Below are 20,701 nucleotides of genomic sequence, written 5' to 3' on the forward strand. Positions count from 1 at the left end.
CTGCCGCGTCCACATGCGGCGTCCACCTGCCCCGTCCACCTGCCGCGTGCACCTGCCGCGTCCACCTGCGGCGCCGCGCCGACCGCCGTTACCCCAGCGGTTACCATTTCAGCCCCGTTCCAAGCTCGAGCCCCGGGGCGCGCTCCCGAGGGGTGTAGGGCCGGCCGGGGCGTGCGAGGGCGCCGCTCCCTCCACGCGCCACTTTGCACAAAAATGTGAGCAAGCCCCCAAAGGCTCCGGGCACGCAGTCCGCGCCTCCGTAAGGGCGGAGAGCCCCCAGGGAGGAGGGAGCGGGAGCGCTGGGTGGAGTCCAGCCGCGCCCTAATTACTCAGCTCATTATCGCCTAAAGCCTGTTTACCATCAATCGGACACTTTAGCCGATTTTATTTATAGCCTCGCCCAAGCAACCGGGAGGCATTTGCTTGAGATTTTTATTTATTTATTTATTTATTTATTTATTTATTTATTTATTTATTTATTTATTTATTTATTTATTTATTTATTTATTTATTTATTTTACTTGCTTAAGATTTTAAAAGCGAGTGGCAACAAAGTTCAGAAGGGGGAGAGAGAAAAGTGGCCCTAGGAAAATGTCTCAGATTAGAAAAAGAATTGTTTTGAAACTTTTTGATGCATGAAAGCCATCAAAACCCTGATCTGGCCTTAAGATTTTGCTTGCTTTAAAATTTTTTACCTTACTCTAGGCCATTTAAGTCACTGCAGGTAGCCTTCCTTTGGTAACTGCAAAGTGGCCTATTTTCACTGTACAGTTTCGCCCTCACATCTAGTTGGTTTGATCTTCCATTTATTTAGACCAATCCCCAAAGCCTTAGAACAAGATCATCTAGATTATCTAGTTGGTAAAGTTAATTACTGTGTATGAGTGACCTAAGTATGTTGATGGATCTCCAGAAATTGAGCAGCGTTCTAAGTTAGCCTTACTGCTTTCCAGTGCCTAGTAAGTTTTAGTGCTCTTAATTCGAAAACTAGAATTGTCCATTTTCATGGAGTTTTAAATCCCCTATTTTAACCCTTTCACTTGGCAAATGAAGAACAAAACAAGCCCGAGGCAGTTTTAACCTCCTGCCTTTTTAATATTAGAGCTAGGAGCTTGGTGTGATGGTGCCAAGGTCAGTGTACTTTCTGTTGTATCATTCTGTAGTTGAGTTCCTCCTGAAGCTGCAGGACAACGAAAACTCTAAAAATTATGCTTTTCAAAGACATCTTTTGAAGCATGCCAGTGTTGGATGAGTCCTCCTCAGTCAGCCTCTGAGACTGAACAGTAGAAAGGCATCACAGTTAGAAGACATAGTGTACAGAAAAGTATTCATGTATTAACGTAGGTGAGTGTGGCAGAGGGTGAAAGGAATGAATCTTACAAGGACGGAATTTATCCTGAGAACTACAGAGAAGTATTGCCTTTAGCTCAGGTTGTGATCTCACGGTCCTCCATCCCACGATGGAGCCCAACAGAGCCTGCTTCTCCCTCATCCTCTGCCCTCCCACCTGCTCATGCTCTCTCTCTCTCTCTCTTACTTTCAAATAAATGAATAAAATCTTAAAAAAAAAATAAGAAAACATGCTAGGGAGAAGGTGGAAGATAGATTTAGAGATTGGCAAGACTGAAAGTCAAGAGGCAAAGCGAGAGTTTGCTAATCCACTCCAGAAAGGATAGGTTCCTAAGTAAGGCTGTGGCTTGGGGATAGAACAAGACATTTAAGAGATACTCAAATGCGTTTGGCTACCAGTGACACAGGGGATCAGTGAGAAACAATCATCTTAAGATAATGGCAAAGTAACTGAACTGATTTGGGTGACTGGAGGTAGTTAATGGAGTAAGAGCATTCAGAAGATAGAGAAGCAGGGTTGGGCAGAAAGACTGTGTTCAGATTAGCAGAATTTTGGGACAACCTTGAAGATATATAGTGATTTGAGTGAAATCAGTGAAAGGAGTGACTTTTGAGCTGCGGATAAGATCTGGGAGTCCCTGGCTAGCTTTTATAGGTAGAAGCCAAGAGTATATGTAGTGTAAGAAAAGGGCCTGGGGCCAGAACCCAAAGGAATAGCAACATTTAGAGAATATTGGAGAGAAAGTGCCTGTGAACAAGGCAGAGAAAAGGAAAAGAATCAAGAATCAGGAATGACAAGAAAACCAGAGGAGGAGATGGTTCCAGGAAGCAGGCTGTCCGGAGGGGCAGTAGGCAATAGAGTTGAAAAATGTTATTGCGCTTACCAACAAAGACTTGGTGTGTAGCAACAGTTTCAAAGAAGCTGTAATCAAGGAACTTGGGAAAGATAAAAGTATTCATTGCCATTGCTGCCATAACTAGTTACCACAAACGTAGCATCTTAAAGCAATATGAATTTTCCCACAGTAATTTTCCCACAGAATTTTCCTGTAGGTAGAAGTCTGAGCCAGGTTTCACTGAGCTAGCATCAAGGTATTGGTCAGCGAGCTACCTATCATTCCTTCCTAGAAGCTCTGGGGGAAAGTCTGGCTCATTCAGTTGGTGGCAGATTTCACTTTCTTGTAGTTGTAGAACTGAGGTTCCTGTTTCCTTGCTGACTGTTGTCAGCTGAGGGTTGTTTTCAGCCTCTGGAGCCACTCACCTTCCTTGGCCCATGGCTCCCTTCCTCCATCTTCAAAGTCCCTCTGGCGGGTGGAGTCCTTCTCACTCTTCAGATCTCTTCTACCCGTCTCTCCCCGACTTCCTCTTCTACTTTTAAGGGCCCATGTAACTGGGCCCATCTGGATAATCCAGGAGACTCCCCCTATTTTAGAGTCAGCTAATTACCAACCTAAATTCCATCCTGAAAGCCCTTTATGCTATGTGAGCTAACATTCACAACACCCAAGGATTAGGGTGTGAACATCTTTGGGGGGGGTCATTATTCTATCTACTGTAGGAAATTAGAAGTATTAACAGTTAATGAAAACATTCTAGCTTTTGTTAAGGAGAGGAGATAGCTAGAAACATTTATATTGTCTAGTATGTGATAATTTTTGTTCCAATAGTAAGCCATTTATCTTAAATATCCTGAAATTTATGTAAGCAATTTATAAAATTTTATTTTATTATTATTTGTTTATTTATTTATTTATTTATTTATTTATTTATTTATTTATTCATGAGAGACACACAGAGAGAGAGAGAGAGAGAGAGGCAGAGACACAGAGGAGAAGCAGGCTCCATGCAGGGATCCCAACGTGGGACTCGATCCTGGATCTCCAGGATCAGGCCCTGGGCTGAAGGCAGTGCTAGACTGCTGAGCCACATGGGCTGCCCGCAATCTATAAAATTTTAAAGGATCATAGTAATGTAAGGAATTAGCATGAAGTTGTTGGCTTTTATATTTTTATATAGCCTTGAACTGCTTTAAAGTCTTTGCTAGAAAGATTTTAAAAGCCATTTTTAAAAAAGATTTCATTTATTCATGAGAGACACAGAGAGAGAGGCAGAGACACAGGCAGAGGGAGAAGCAGGCTCCATGCAAGGAGCCCGATGTGGGCCAAACACAGAGACTCAACCACTGAGCCACACAGGCACCCCAATTTTAAAAGCCATTTAAACTAAATATAAGTGCATCAATCATAGTTTGGATACATATAAAAATATGGCTTTTCAAATATAAAAGCTACAGAAAATGGACTGTATGTCTGAAGGATGGAATATAAAATATTTAATCTTATATTTTATAGATCTAGAACTTTAATCCTTTTTGGCAAGGATTAAATTAGTAAGCAGTCTAACCCTAGAGCCCAATAAAGGGAATGTATCATGTGAAACTAGACTCAACTTTGAGTCTTGTCCCTTCTACTTAGTAGTATTCTGTGTTCTTGAGTAAGAAAACACTTTCTTAGCATAAGCGAGTGAAGCATAATACCTCCACCAAAGAGGGCTGCAGAGATTGGAATTAACGCGTTTGAAAAATACTGTGTTCTCACAACAGCACGTGCTCTCTCCTACCACTCTTCCCCCTTCAGTTCCTTCCTCATATGCTGCTTCCTTTGTCCTTGGCTTAGGGAAATCACTCCTTTATCTTTAATAAAATTAAAATATTTTAAGATGATTTTATTTATTTATTTATTTATTTATTTATTTATTTAGTGCATGCGAGCAGGGGGAGGGGAAAAGGGAGAGGGAGATTCTTTTTTTAAGTTTCTTTTATTTATTTATTGTATATTTTTTATTGGAGTTCAATTTGCCAACATATAGCATAACACCCAGTGCTCATCCCATCAAGTGCCCCCCTCAGTGCCCGTCACCCAGTCACCCCCACTGCCTGCCCACCTCCCCTTCCACCACCCCTAGTTGGGTTTCCCAGAGTCCTAGTTGGTTTCCCAGAGTCAGGAGTCTCTCATGTGCTGTCTCCCTCTCTGATATTTCCCACTCATTTTCTCTCCTTTCCCCTTTATTCCCTTTCACTATTTTTTATATTCCTCAAATGAATGAGACCATATAATGTTTGTCCTTCTCAGATTGACTTATTTCACTCAGCGTAATACGGAGAGGGAGATTCTTAAGCAGACTCCCCACTGGACATGGAGGCCCCCCTGCCCCCCGCTTGATCTCACAATCCTGAGATTATGACCTGAGCCGAAATCAGGGAGCCCGGTGCTTACCCACCTGGGCCACCCAGGCTCCCCTGCATCACACTTTAACTTTCTTTTTTTTTTTTTTTTTTAATTTATGATAGTCACAGAGAGAGAGAGAGAGAGAGAGGCAGAGACACAGGCAGAGGGAGAAGCAGGCTCCATGCACCTGCAGCCCGATGTGGGATTCGATCCCGGGTCTCCAGGATCGCGCCCTGGGCCAAAGGCAGGCGCCAAACCGCGGCGCCACCCAGGGATCCCCACACTTCAACTTTCTTAAGGAGGATTCCTCTGACCTCTCCCCCTACCATGTAAATTCAGTTCCTCAACTACCAATTCTTAGAACTTACTTCCTTTTATATCACTTACTGTGGTTTACATGTAATACCTGGGTTCTTTGTTCAATGTCTGCTTTCCATCCTAGACCATAAGCTCTTTGAGATCGAGGACTATGTGTGTTTTGCTAATGACTGTAAATTCAGTGTCTGACATAATTCCGGACACATAACTGGCAATCAGAAATATTTGTTAAATGAATTTGTGAATGATGAATGTTATTATATACTGGCTGACCTCCCCTGAATTTCTGGACACATCAGCCATCGCAACATTAATAAAACTCTGGTGCAGCTCATTCTGAAGGATGCTGGTTTCTTTTGTGGAAAATAGCTGCATTTCACATGGAGTCTTGTAGCATCTTTGGAAGAAGGCCGCCTTCTGAGAGGCCAGTTTCCTGCCTCTCCATCTCATCTGTGATCCTTCAGAGATCCATGTAGCACATGGAGAATTCCAAGAATGCTCTCTAATTTTGGTGAGAATTTGTCCCATTTTATTTTTGTGATATGGTAACACAAAATCTTTTAATATGATTTTTCTGTTTATTATCTTTTCTAGTAAATTATAAATTGGGTTGTTAGAATGAAGTCTGTCTGTAGCAAGATTCTGAAATAACTCATAGTAAGAGATGCCTCTTCTTAGATATAGAGTAGAATTTAAAAATATGATTAATTAATTAAAAAATAAAAATATGATTAATTTTCCCATATTAAATTAGATAATAAAATGCAAACTTTTGGATCAGTATCTCTTTCCTCTATAGAAATGCTTTAATTGTGTTAGTTTTACCAGTGTTCTAACAAACTTTAAAGGGCCAGTGTTAGAAATATTTATATAACAACTATTTTTCTCTCTTGACAATAGTTACAGACATCTATTACATAAGGATTTAGCCCATAAATTTTTCTAGCAGTTAATTCTAAAAAAGGATTTTTCTCTTTGCGGATCTTGTAGACTTTTGTAGACAATGAAAACTCCCTCATTTTATTTCTGGCTTTCCTCTAATTTCATGGAAACCCTTTTGCTAAATTTATTGCTGCAGTACTGCCTCGACAACAAAGTCATTCTAGTCGGTTGCTTAGTAACATCTATTTCCCTCCCCTACCTGACCTTTTTTCCCTCTCAGGCATTCATTCATTCATTCATTCATTCATTCATTCATTCATTCATTCTGTAAACGTGTATCTGTTCCTATTCATCATGTGCTGGCACTCTTGGATAGTGTGAATATAGAAATGAGAAGGAGTTCCAGTCCTCAGCAGGCTTATATTTTTGTCTGTTTTGTGTCTTACATGATGCCTCAAGCTATATTTTTGGAAGTGTGCCAAGGTAGTGTAAATCCTAAATACATAAGAAAGTATATCATTATAATGTTCACATAAACATTATTTTGAAAATGACCTTAGTATATAACTCAAATGATATTTTTATATCCAGGATTTCAGCTCTGTTTCTTCCAGTTATCTCAGAACTTTAGTAGTTTGTCACTTATTAGGATCAGATCCAGGCTTCTTGGAATGTTTTATAGTACTGCACTGTCTGAACTGCCAGAAAGTTGTATTTTCTATTATTTCTATCTCTTGCATTTCTATTATTCTATTGTATTTTCTATTATTTCTGCTGGTATGGTTCTTTTTCTACTTTTCGCTATATTGCTTGAGGTGTTTTCATTGTTTCTAGGTTTTTCTGATTAAAAAAAAAAACCCAGTATTAGTCAAAAGTATGTATTAGTTAAGATAATGCTCAAATAGAAAATAAAAATATCCCGGAGACCTAAGATAATTTCTGGTTGCTGCCATTCTGGAAGAGTGGGTGGTTCTGGTAGTTAATTGTGTGTATCAACCTGACTGAACCACAAGGTGCCCAGATACTTAGACATTTTTCTGGGTGTGTACGTGAGGGTGTTTTGGGATGAGATTAGCATTTGACTGATAGGCTGAGTAAAGCAGACTGCCCTCCCTAGTGTGGGTAGCCTTCATCCAACAGCTGAAAGCCTGAATTGAACACAAAGGCTGACCCTCCAGCAAGGAAGAGGGATTCCTCCTGCCTGGCTGGAGGAGCTGGGATTTCTGTCTTTTTCCATCTTGGGACTCAGAGCTGAAGCATTGGCTGTGTTTGGGTTTTGTGTCTGCTGGCTTTCAGACTGGAACCTAAACCATTGGCTTCCCTGGCTCTCAGGCCTTCAGACTACACCTACGTCATTGGCTTTTCTGGGTCTCACCTAACTCCAAGGAAAATATAGTCCAGTCACATTTGCTGGAAAAAGAGAAGAAAGCTTGGTGATCACAGCCAGTAATCTCTCTCTCACACTTGACAACAACTATTAGGTTTTCTGTGATTGTCTTTTCTTCTAGTGCTCCAGCTACCTTTGATGTAGAAGTGAGCATTACTTCAATACCAGTAAATGAGCTGCACTTTATAATTTGTGACTGTGGGCTCACAGTGGAGATTGAATAGGGCTTTTAGGTGATGCTGGTGAAAACTCTTGGAGGTTCAACAGGCTGCTTGGTCTTGGTTTCAAATATTAGCAAGAGTAGTATCTCATACTTAGCCAGAGTCACTTATGCTTTAATCTGTTATTGCATCAGACCAGAAGGAGTACAGAGAACATACACGAGCTCAAAGACACAGAAAAATGGATGTGCTTCTCTAGTGCCTCCCTTCTTCCTCAGGAAGGTGCAAATGATGTTTGGTGATTTCAGCTATCTGTATGGAGTAAGGAATGCAGGGGAAGCTTAGAATCCTGGACCTGCTAGCTTTTCTATGTTTGTAAACAGGGAAAGGGGTAGCATTAGCATTAAATGCTGTACCTTATACTATATAAACAATTGCTTGCTGCACTAAACTTGGGTAACTTAGGACAACCATTAAAATCAATAAGGACACAGAAGACTTGAACAACACTATATACCAATTGGACCTAATAGACCTACATAGAACAATCCATCTATCAACAAGGAAAAATTAATACCAGTCAATTGAAATAAATATTAATATCAGTCTTCCTCCCAACTCTTCCAAAAAAACTGAAGAGGAAGGAATACTTTCAAACTCATTCTATGAGGGCAGTATTACCCATATCTCAAAGCCTGGCAAACACTGCAGGAAAAGTACAGACCAATATCCCTGATGAATATTGATTCAAATACATTACTTTTTTTAGTGCATATGGAATATTTTGTAGGATAAACCATGTTAGGCCCAAAACCAAATCTTTTTTTTTTTTAAGATTTTATTTTTATTTTTTTATTCTGGAGAGGCACAGAGAGAGAGGCAGAGACATAGGCAAAGAGAGAAGCAGGCTCCATGCAGGGAGCCCAATGTGGGACTCGATCCGGGACCCCAGGATCATGCTCTGGGCTGAAGGCAAACACTTAACTGCTGAGCCACCCAGGCATCCCGCAAACCCAAATCTTAATAAACTGAAATTTTACATAGTATTTTTTCCAATAATAATGTAATGAAATGAGACATCAGTAGCAGAAGGAAAACGGGAAAATCCATAAACATGTGGAAATTAAACACTCTTAAGTAACCAAAAGGCAAAAAAAAAAAAAAAAAAAAAAAAGGAAATCATAAGGAAATTGGAAAATATCTTGAGGTAAATGAAAACAGAAATCCAACATCCCAAAACTTATGGGATACAGTGAAAATTTTCTTAATAGGGAAACGTTTGGCTGTTGATGTTTACAATAAAAAAAATCTCAAATTTACAACTTAAATTTACACCTTAAGGAACTAGAAAAACTAAAGCTAGCAGAAGGAAGAAAATAATAATGATTAGATGAGAGATAAACGGAATAGAGAGTAGATAAACAATAGATAAAATCATTGAAACATAGAGTTTTTTGAAAAAATCAACAAAATTAACCTTTAGCTACGTTGAATAAGAAAAGAAAGAAGACTCAACTAAAATCAGAAGTGAAAGACTGGACATTTCACCTAATTCTATAGATGTATAAAAGACTGTAAGAGAATACTCTGAACAATTATATGCCAACAACTGGATAATCTAGATGAAATAGATGAATTCCTAGAAGATACAATTTATTAAGACTAAATCATGATGAAACAGAAAATCTGAACAGACCTATATATAGTAAGGAGATTGACTCAGTAATCAAAAACCTGCCAAGTAAAAGCCCAGGAGCATATAGCTTGACTAGTAAAGTCTATCAAACATTGAAAGAAAAATTAATACCAATCCTCCTCTAATTCTTTTGAATAATTAAAGAGGAAGAAAAACTTCCAAACTTATTCTGTAAGGGTAGTGTTATCCTGATATCAAAGCCAGACAAAGAAACTACAAGAAAACTATGGACCAATATCCCTGATGAATATTGGTGCAAAAATCCTTTTTTTTTTTTTTTTATTTATGATAGTCACAGAGAGAGAGAGAGAGGCAGAGACACAGGCAGAGGGAGAAGCAGGCTCCATGCACCGGGAGCCCATGTGGGATCCGATCTTGGGTCTCCAGGATCGCGCCCTGGGTCAAAGGCAGGCGCCAAATTGCTGTGCCACCCAGGGATCCCTGGTGCAAAAATCCTTAACAAAATACTAGCAAATAGAATTCTGCAGCACATTAAAAAGATTATACACCAGAGCATGTAGGTGCTTCAGTCGGTTAAGCATCTAACTCTTAATTTCGGCTCAGGTCATGATCTCAGGGTTGTGAGATTGAGCCCTGCGTTGGGCTCCATGCTCAGTGGGGAGTCTGCTTGAGCTTTTCTCTCTACCTCTCCTCTGCCTTCCCCTCTACTTGCATGTTCTCTCACTCTCTTTCTAAAATAAATAAATCTTTAAAAAAATAAATAAATCTTAAAAAATAAAAATAAAAATAAAAAATAAAATAAATAAATCTTTTAAAAAAGATTGTATGCCATGAACAAGTGGGAGTTATGATAAAAGACATTTGACAGGGATCCCTGGGTGGCGCAGCGGTTTGGCGCCTGCCTTTGGCCCAGGGCGCGATCCTGGAGACCCGGGATCGAATCCCACGTCGGGCTCCCAGTGCATGGAGCCTGCTTCTCCCTCTGCCTGTGTCTCTGCCTCTCTCTCTCTCACTGTGTGCCTATCATAAAAAAAAAAAAAAAAGACATTTGACAAACTATGAACATAAAGAAACTACCTCAACATAATAAAGGCTGTACGTGAAAAGCCGACAACTAATACCATACTCAATGGTGAAAGACCAAAAACTTTTCCTCTAAGAACTAGAACAAAGTAAGTATGCTTGTTTTTATCACTTCTATTCAACATAGTATTGGAAGTCCTAGCAGGAGCAATTAGGCAAAAAAAAAAAAAAAAAAAAGAAATAAAATTTAAAAGGAAGAAATTTATTCATAGATAACATGATCTTCTATGTAAAAAAAAAAAAAAAAAAAAAAAAAACCCTAAAGACTCTACCAAAAAACATGTTAGAACTAATAAAGGAATGATGGTTTCCAGGGGCTTGAGGGAGGGAGAATGAGAAAGCTGTGGTTTAATGATACAGAGTTTTAGTTTTACAAGATGGAAAGAGTTCTGGAGGTTGGTTGTACAACAGTGTAAATGTACTTAGCACTACTGAATTGAATGGTTAAAATTGGTTTAAGTGGTAACTTTTGTGTATTTTACCACAATTAAAAAATGTCTTTAACTGCATAATTTATTTACTTGTGTTTTGTAGTATTATCTCACTGTCAGCCCTCTCAAAGCTCCAGTGCAGGCCTGGACATATTTTGCCCCTTCCTTTAAGAAACGATATGTCACAAACCTCACAAGCTTGTTTGGAGCTTGATGACGTATTGGTACCATAGCGTGATGATGTTCAAGTGAGACTGTGACCTTTGTGGCTTAATTCTTAGTTGTCAGCTGGTGCATCACTGAACAGTAAATAGAGCACTCAAGAATTAAGCAGAAACTAAAAAAAAAAAAAAAAGAAAGAATTAAGCAGAAACTATTAGGTCTGCTTTTCTTTTTTAAAAGGAATAAATAGCCTCAGTTACCTTGAAGTACATCATTTTTAAATGGAGACTATTATCTGTAGAACCATATTGCCTGCAGGATGGTTTGTGACCAATAGGAATTTATTTTTAACTATTTCACTTCTGTAAGGTAATATGGTCATTTCTGGGTAAATATCTTAATAGCTTAATACTAATAATCTAAATTTGAGAAATTTAGATTATTTTAGATTATAATTAGATTACAATTATTAATTGTAATTAGATTACAATTATTTAATTATTGTAATTAGATTACAATAATCTAAATTTGAAAATTTAGATTAAATTGAAGTAAATTTAGAGGTTCAAAAGTATATGCTGTTACCATATTTGTAATTTCTTTCCATTGCTTTATCAAAATCATTTAATAATGCAGTGGGATAAGATTAAAATAAGAGGTAGCATGGTATGTTGATGTACATTCTAGATTCTGTCTTCCAACCCATGTGACTTTGACCAAGTTTTAAATCTGTTTTAGTGTCTAGGTTGGAAGTAATAATGCCTATCCTATTCGTGTCCTGGGCCGCAGAGATCAATTTAGCTCATTCTTTTATGCAAATGCATGATCATAGTCATAGAACTTTAGAGACAAGACAGACTTTTAAGATGAAAGGTTTTCTAGACTTTTTTTTTTCCTGAAGCTTTGTCAACTATTTATTCCTGAAGGAAAGTTAGGAAGAATTGTAATACAGAAAATAGAATGGGGTTGCTCTGGCTGAAGAATAGGATTCCAGAGACAGCACTGTGTGCTTCATTTCCCTTTAACTTTCCCAGCAGCTCAATACACCAGAACAAAGCACTTAGAATATATTTTTCCAACAAATTAATTATTAAGAAGGTAAAGTGTGTTCATTTTGAAGGGGAAGATATGGATCACAGTGATATTAATGGTCATTATTGCTGCTATTATGCACTTCTGTTTTACTTAAATGTTACTGATAGCGAGTCAAGCAAAACACTTTATTACATTATGGAAATAGTGGGACTCTTTTAAAACTTGAGAACCAAAGCTTTTAGAATCATTAACAATTCATAAACAATTTGCATATGCACTTATTCCTGTGCCAATAAGTAAAAATATTTAAATAAACCTAACTATGGTTATTGAGTCAAAAAGATCTCCTTAAATTTACTTTCTACCTCGGAGCACCTGGTAGGCTCAGTGGTTGAACATCTGCCTTTGGCTCAGGTCATGATCCCGGGATCGGGGGATCGAGTCCCACGTCGGGCTCCCTGCATGGAGCCTGCTTCTCCCTCTGCCTGTGTCTCTGCTTCTCTCTGTGTGCCTCTCATGAATAAATAAAATTTCTTAAAAAATTATTTCCTATGTCAGTTACACCTCTTACTTATGATTCAGGAAACTCAAACTCTTCTAGCACATAACAGCATACATCATTTTTTATGTTGTCCATAAAGAGGGTTGTATTAATATACTTTTTAATATAGAATATTCTTATTATGGGTAATTGGTGTTTTTTTAAAAAACCATGAGTTTTTCTTTTTTTTTTTTAAGATTTTATTTATTTATTTATGAGAGACACAGAGAGAAGCAGAGACACAGGCAGAAGGAGAAGCATGCTCCTTGCAGGGAGCCGGATATGGGACTCGATCCCCGGACCAGGATCACACCCTGAGCTGAAGGCAGACGTTCAACCGCTGAGCCACTCAGGCATCCGAAAACATGCGTTTTTCAAAGTAAATTTTAGTGTTACATAGTCAGTGTTCCGTAGAAGAAATCAAGGCTAACTGGCCCACATATTCACATAAACTTTTGATCTCATTAGGGAGGGTTCTAATCGCAGATCAATGGAAACAGGAACTGGTTCTTTGAAAAGACAACAAAATTGATAAACCTCTAGCAAGATTTGTTTAAAAAAGAGAGAGAGAGAGAGAGAGAGAGAGAGAGGACCCAAATAAAATTACCAACGAAAGAGGAAAGATAACAACTGACATCACAGAAATATAAACAATTAAGAGTATTATGAAAACCTATACAGTTTTTTGTCCAACAAATTGGACAACTTAGAAGAAATGGATAAATTCCTAGATATGTGTAACCTACCAAAACTAAAGCAGGAAGAAATAAAAAATATGAACAGACCAATCACCAGCAATGAAATGGAATCAGTAAAAGAAACTCTCAACAAACCCAAGTTATAGGCCCAGATGGCTTCACAGATAAATTCTGCTGAACACTGAAAAAAGAGTTAATACGTATTCTTTTCAAATTACTTCAAAAAATACAACAGTAAGGAAAACTTCCAAACTCATTCTATGAGGCCAGTATCCTGATGCCAAAACCAGATAAAAACATCACCAAAAAAGAAAACTACAGGCCAATATCTCATGAATATAGATGTAAAAATCCTCAGCAAAATATTAGCAAACTGAATCCAACAATATATTTAAAAAATCATATACTGCAATTGAATGGGGTTTATTCCCAGATTGCAAGCTTTAATAATCATAAAACAATCAACATGATACATCACATCAATAAGAGAAAGTATTGAAACAATATGATCGTTTCAGTATATGTGGAAAAAACATCTGAAGAAGCACAACATCCATTCATGGTAAAAAAAAAAAAATGGTCTAGAGGGAATATATCTCAAAACAATCAAAGCCTTATATGAAAACCCCCTGCTGACACAATACTCAATGATGAAAAATTGAGAGCTTCCCCCTAAGGTCAGGAACAAGACCAGGATATCCACTCTCACCACTTTTATTCCAACATACTACTGGACGTTCTAGCCACAGCAATTAGATGACATAAAGAAATAAAAGTCATCCAAATTGGTAAGGAAGAAGTAAAATTAACTATTTGCAGATGACATGATATTATATATAGAAAACTCTATAAAGACTCCACCAAAAAACTACTAGAATTGATAAATGAATTCAGTAAAGTTGCAGGACACAAAATCAATGTATAGAAATCTGCTGCATTCATATATGCTAATAATGAAGCAGCAGAAAGTGAAACTAAGGATACCATGCCATTTACAATTGTACCCAAAACAATAGAATATCTATGAATAAATGTAACCAAAGAGGTGAAAGGCCTGTACTTTGAAAACTGTAAAACACTGATGAAAGAAATTCAAGACAACACTAGGGAACAGAAAGACATTTCCATGCTCATGGATTAGAAGAAAAAATGTTGTTAAAATGTCTATTTCACCCAAAGCAATCTACACATTTATGCAATCCTTACTGAAATACCAACAACAGTTTTCACAGAACTAGAACAAACAGTCCTAAAATTTGTATGGAATCACAAAGGACCTTGAATAGCCAAAGCAATCTTAAAAGAGAAAAACAAAACTGGAGGCATCACAATTCCAGACTTCAAGTTATATTACAAAGTAGTAGTAATTAAAACAGTATGGTACTGGCATAGGAATAGACACATAGATAATGAAACAGAATAGAAAACTCAGAAATAAACCCACAATTCTATGGTCAATTAATCCTCGATGAAGGAGGAATGAATATACAATGAAAAAGTGTTTTCAACAAATGGTGTTGGAGAAACTAGACTGCTACATGCAAAAGAATGAAATTGGACCACCTTTCTTTCACCACATGCATAAATAAACTCAAAATGGATTAAAGACCTAAATGTGCAACCTGAAGCCATAAAAATTCTTGAAGAGAGCACAGACAGTAATCTGACACTGGCCACAGCAATGCTTTTCTAAGTATGTGTCCGAGGCAAGGGAAATAAAAGCAAAAATAAGATATTGGGATGACATAAAAATAAAACATTTCTCCATAGTGAAGGAAACAATCAACAAAACTAAGTGAAAACCTATGGAATGAGAGAAGATATTTGCAAATGGCAAACTGATAAAGGGTTAGTATCCAAAATATATGAAGAACTGATACAACTCAACACCCAAAAACCAAATAGTCCATTAAAAATGGGGAAAAGATTTGAACAGACATTTCTCCAAAGAAGACATACAGATGGCCAACAAATATGAAAAGATACTATCACTCATCATCAGGGAAATGCAAATCAAAATTGCAATGAGATATCACCTCACACCTGTCAGAATGGCTAAAATCAAAATACAAACACAAATGTTGATAAGGATGTGGAGAAAAAATAACCTTCTTGCACTGTTGGTGGGAATGCAAATTGATGCAGCCGTTGTAGAAAACAGTATGGGAGTTCCTCAAAAAATTAAAATAGAACTACCCTATAATCTAGGAATTGCACTACTGGGTATTTACCCCCAAAATACAAAACCACTGATTCAAGGGGTATATGTACCCCTATGTTTGTTGCAGCATTATTTATAATAGTCAAACCAAGGAAACAGCCCAAGTGTCCATTGATGGATGAATGGATATAGTTGTGGAGTTGTGGTGTACGTAGACAATGGAGTATTTCTCAGCCATAACAAAGGAACAAAAATCTTGCCATTTGCAACAACACAGAACTAGGGAGTATTATGCTGAGCAAAATAAATCAGAGAAACACAAATACCATGAGATCTCACTCATATGTGGAATTTTAAGAAACAAAGGGAAAAAAAAAGAGACCAAGAAGCAGATTCTTAACTTGAATTTTAACATGTTAGTGGAAATAGAGCAAAACATAATTATACAAATCATATATTTCTGCCAAGGGGCAGCCAAATTATATTTGGTTTCTACTCAAGTAATACTATAATGGGGAAAAGACATTTTGCAGTATTTAAATGGGGAAAGTTTGATTATTGAGTCTTCAAAGTATTATGTTAAATGTAAAAGAACATTATTTAATACAGTCAACCTGATAAGTCTCATATTTATTTGTTTTTTTTTGTTTTGTTTGTTTTTTTTTTTAAGCTGGGATTTGATTCAGGAAAAGACTGTCACATTAAATTGTGATAAAATTATTTTTCTTTAGTTTTTTTGTGCTTATATGTAATATACTTTGGTTTAATAATTATGAAACTCTATGTTTGTTTATATATATTTAAGCAAGATTGTAATAAAAAATAAACATTTGAGAATCATGATGCTCATTTCTTTTTTTTAAAGGGTCCACATATTATTTGAGTTTGATAATCACTGTTGATATCTTTAGGTGTTATGTGGCTCTTGTTTTTTTTAAGGATTTTATTTATGTATGTATGTATGTATGTATTTATTTATTTATTTATTTATTTATTTATTTATTTATGAAAGAGACCATGCACAGGGGCAGAGGGAGAGGGAGAGGGACAAGCAGACTCCTTGCTGGGCAGAGTGGTATGTGGGGCTGGATCTCATGACCTGAGCCCAAACCAAGAGTCAACCACCTAACTGACTGAGCCACCCAGGTGCCCCTTGGCTCTTTGTTTTTAGAGGCAGGTAGGTAGCTCTAGAATCTGTGTCCTGTGGGATTTGAAGTTTGTATTTTTATTTGTTCAAGGTATAATTTAAATAATTTTGTTAATGAGTCATTTTAAAGGCCATCCTGGAATAGAGGAGGTATTAAAGAGAAAGTATTTCTTTGTTAAGTGTACATACATATTTTTCACAACTTTTATTTTCACTGATAAATTTTTAACTTCACAGGTAATCAGTATGCATTTCCAAAGCTTTTGGCTATGTCTGGGACTTCTGTTCATCTCAGTTAATGCAGAATTTATGGATGATGATGTTGAGATGGAAGATTTTGATGAAAATTCAGAAGAGATTGATGTTAATGAAGGTGAACTCCCCTCAGAGGTATGGTTACTGAGAAATGAGTTGTAAGTTCTTTCTTTTCAGGATACCGAGGACAGTGACCTCTTAAGATTCATTTCAGTTCTAATAGTATTCATTTTCTAAACAAATAGAAAAACACTGTTTTGTTTTGTTTTGTTTTGTTTTGTTTTGGCTAGTTCTTGCTGTGTTTTATTTATTTTATTTTTTTATTTTTTATTTTTTTCCTGCTGTGTTTTAGAGTGCCCATGTATTACAGAAATGTATGCATTGCACCTAGCACAGTTTTATTGCTAAGTAAATATGGGGAAGGTTTTTACTGTAATAATAGGAATTTGTCCTTGCCTGAAGAGGACTGAAGACTTGTGTCTAAGAGAAAGGTTTTCAACCTTATTTCTGACACTGCTAGTCTTCTTCAGATAGAAGATCATATAATTTACAGTTCTTCCTAGAAGTAAAGTTAAGTAGGTTTTCTTACTCCTCTAAGGAAAGGAAATGTCAACTAGGAGGAGGAATCAGAAAGGGAGGTGATCATGCAGGGGGCCTATAATAAGGCTCATCTGTGTTTCTGGTTCAGCGTCGTTAAGATGTGTTTTGAGGCGGTGACTAACGGGAGTCTGAAAAACCTTGCAGAGATTTTTGTACATCCTGACAATCCAGAAGAACTTTTACATCGAGGAGTCGTCCTAGGTAATCTGGGGACAATCAGGAAGTTTTTCAGAAATCTTTTTGAGGGTAAGGACGCCAGTGGCCGCTTAAGGGGCCGAGGGCCATAGCCTTGAGCTGGTACAGACTTCTTGGCCTCACTTACCATGAGAGCTTTTTATTTGCAGATGAAAGGTGTTGTTTAGCTGTTTAAGGTCAATATTCTGCTTCTTGTTAAATTTTAAACTCCGTAAGGGCGTTTCTTTTAAAGACCCAGCTATGCCATCTAGAGAGAGTAAGGAATCAAAGCCCTGATGATGGACTTAGGTACAGTCCCTGCAAGGGTGTCTGGAGGTTAATACTTCAAAGGAGTTAGGAGATACCTACCACTCTAACTGCATTTGGTGACATTTGAGAAAAAAAACGATGGGACGTGGAACCTTGACCTTGTCAGTAATTACATACAATTATGTTTGATTATTGATGTCTACCCCCCCTTAGACAAGAAATGTACTATCAGGTTAGGGTAGGGGTAGTGAATAAAAAAAGCACTTCATCCTTTTCCCTAAAGGCTGAGAAAAGAAATCTCATAGTCACACAGATTGAATCACAGAGATTGATTCAGAAAGGACCCAACTTGATCTGTTACTTTAGGCAGAATTTATTCATTCATCATCAATTCAAATTATCTTTTGATAATTTGTCAAATAATCTTTATAGTCTTTTAAATTGTTTTGGTGGTATGTTCTTTATGGCATAGTGGTTAAGTGTATGAGCTTTGAAGCCAGACAGCTGGAGTCCCATCATGTCCTGTAACCATTTAACTGCACAACAGTTGATATAATATGCGTGCAATGATAGTATTTTGCTCTCAGAAGTCTTATGAGGATTAAAAGAACCACCGTATCACTAGCACCAATTTAATTACCACCATCATAACACTTATAGGGCACTTGAAACTGTGCTTTGCAGATCTTTCTCTATTGAATCTTTTTCTTTTCTGGGTTCCTCATCTCTCAAAAGGTATCCTGCTCCTCTAACCTGTAACAGTAAAATGTAACAGCTAATCTTAAACCAGTCTATATGCTTGGCTAAGTTTTTCATCTTATATGTGTTGGATCATGGTATTTCCTGTTTCTAATGATTTATATTTCCAAAGATTGTCACCTGTTAGGACCCTTTCAAGGCGATGTCAGCTGTGTCATGAGGCCTCCTCTGGTAGAATTTTTTCCCATCCCTCCTGTATTAGAAGGAATCAGTGTATTCTCTGTTTGCGCTTACAGTTTTTTTTTCTGTCATCGTATCCTGATATTCTCCTGTATGTTAGTGCAAAAGGATATGAAGTTTTGAGGCCATGTCATTTTTTATCTATTTACCTATATGTGCATTACAAACTAGGTTCTTAACTAGTGAGATTATTTAATGAAAATATTTGCGAAGATGATTAACTTTAGATTTTAAAAACTCTATTTTCTAGATTAATTATAAGACACCTCAGCCTATGGGAGAAGTATATTTTACAGAAACTTTTGATAGTGGAAGGTTGGCTGGGTGAGTATTCATTCAATTCTCTTGATTTGTTTTCTTTGATTTAATTAGCTTTTTTGAAGTTTTTGGCTATGGGCCTATGAAAATTGCCTCTTCTACAGAACTATAAAAAATGTTAAAGTACTTTATTTGACAGTGTAAACCAGTACCTTAACACATTTTTGTTGTTGAGAGAAATGTTTAACTTGAAGTCATTTATATAAAGAAAATAATACAAATGAATTATGAGAATAGTAAAAATTTATGACATTTCTTCATTCCTAAAGACAGATATTATGAATCTGATTTCAAATGACATTCAAATTACTGTTCCATTCTAAATATTGGTAAAAAAAATAAATGTTACTATTTATTGATTATTATTTACCAGACACTGCCCCAAGGGGATAGGTAAATACTATCTTTATCTTCATTTTACAGGTGAGGAAACTGAGGCTTAATATATCTTAAATATGATCATACAACTAGTAGATTGTGGATTCCAAACATGATTTAACTGTAGCCTTGCAAGATTCTGTATGGGCATCTTTGTGCAGCCTCTAAGCATTTATTTTTTAATGAGAAGTGACTATTGGGTAGTCTTTTGTTATATTTCCAATATTCATTGTGTCTATAAATTGCTGGTTTTATTTTTAATGATACATATTTGCTTCCATCTTTATTTACAGGTGGGTCTTATCAAAAGCAAAGAAAGATGATACAGATGCAGAGATTTCCATATATGATGGTAAAATATTTATTTAAACTTTCGAGAAAACCAGTACGAGTCCAGAGTTTGCTAGCTTTTGAGATTATATTTCTCTTCAATATATGTAGTCCGGGGCCCCATTTTGCTTCACAGCAGAATGTTCAGTCCTTTGTCTCCTTTCTGATATTTCTGGAAGTCTCTGGGCGATCCATGCTTAAGCCACCATCGGGTTTCCTAACTCGGAAGAACTGAATTTTCATTCCACTGCAGTTAGTCACTACATGTCCAGCAGCAGTATTTCTTTCCCTGGCTCCCGCTGTTCTCTGTTGTTTCATCTCAAGCATGGGCACACTTATATCAAGTTGTAACTGAGGGCAAGATTGTCCTAGCCAGAGCAGAATAGAGGGTAATTTATGAGAGCTACAAGAAATGTGGCTGCTCCTGGAGCTCGGATCTCAGGGCCTTACATCCACTACTATTAGGTCTCTGCTAGGGTTATCTTGAGGGTTAACCATAGAAAGAAAGGTCCTGTATGCAAGAGTCATCTTTTCTTCCCCAAGAGGACTTTTTGGAGTATGAAGGAAGAATTTCTTTCTCTTTGTAGTCTAAAATCAGCCTCCTCCTTGGTTGTATCCTAAAGCAAGATCAGCTTCTTCTCAAGGTGCCTGATCATGGGAATTCCCACTCTCAGAGGACCTCATGCCAATAAGGATGTGACCTCACACGCAGACGCCAACTGGCTGTTACATGAGAACAATAACAAGAACAGTACATGAGATAATAGCATGTGTAGGATGTCACCTATTGACTTCCTTTTCATAGTTTATTTTAGTGTGAGATGAAGATTGTACCTGCATGTCTCCCTTTGCAGTGTTCTCCATCCCAGCACTTCCTTTGGGTTTGTATGTGCTTATATTCTCCATAAAGAGCCCTACCATACACGGATCAAGCAATATTGCATTTAGTCTAAATCCATTTAGAGAAAAGAATAATTTTACTCAAAGAAGCAGGATGTCTGCAGAGATGGAATGCAACCTAAAATATACCCACGGAAATGCACATTATTAAACAGAATGTTTGGCTTAAAACATCTGTGTTTAGGGATGCCGGGAATGGCTCAGTCAGAAGAGAATGCGACCCTTGATCTCAGGGTTGTGCATTCGAGTCCCACACTGGGTGTAGAGGTAACTGAAGCAAAACAAAACAAAACAAAA

The 20,701-nt window shown here is 37.2% G+C and overlaps 1 protein-coding gene across 2 annotated transcripts in view; it reads left to right on the plus strand.

Moving 5' to 3' along the window:
- CLGN (calmegin) overlaps window positions 1-20,701 on the plus strand; it is a 48,411-nt gene that overhangs the window by 672 nt on the left and 27,038 nt on the right. Inside the window, exons 1-4 of one of the 2 annotated variants that reach the window (XM_072788297.1) lie at window positions 5,231-5,406; window positions 16,478-16,630; window positions 18,729-18,802; window positions 19,468-19,526. In XM_072788297.1, coding sequence (XP_072644398.1) covers window positions 16,487-16,630; window positions 18,729-18,802; window positions 19,468-19,526 — 277 coding nt within the window. In that variant the 5' untranslated portion in view covers window positions 5,231-5,406; window positions 16,478-16,486. Of the gene's footprint in view, window positions 1-5,230; window positions 5,407-16,477; window positions 16,631-18,728; window positions 18,803-19,467; window positions 19,527-20,701 lie in introns of those variants that run through there. The other variant, XM_072788296.1, reaches the window with a different exon arrangement.

The sequence above is a fragment of the Canis lupus genome, chromosome 20 (assembly GCF_048164855.1).
Source record: "Canis lupus baileyi chromosome 20, mCanLup2.hap1, whole genome shotgun sequence".
NCBI classification, from domain to species: domain Eukaryota; kingdom Metazoa; phylum Chordata; class Mammalia; order Carnivora; family Canidae; genus Canis; species Canis lupus.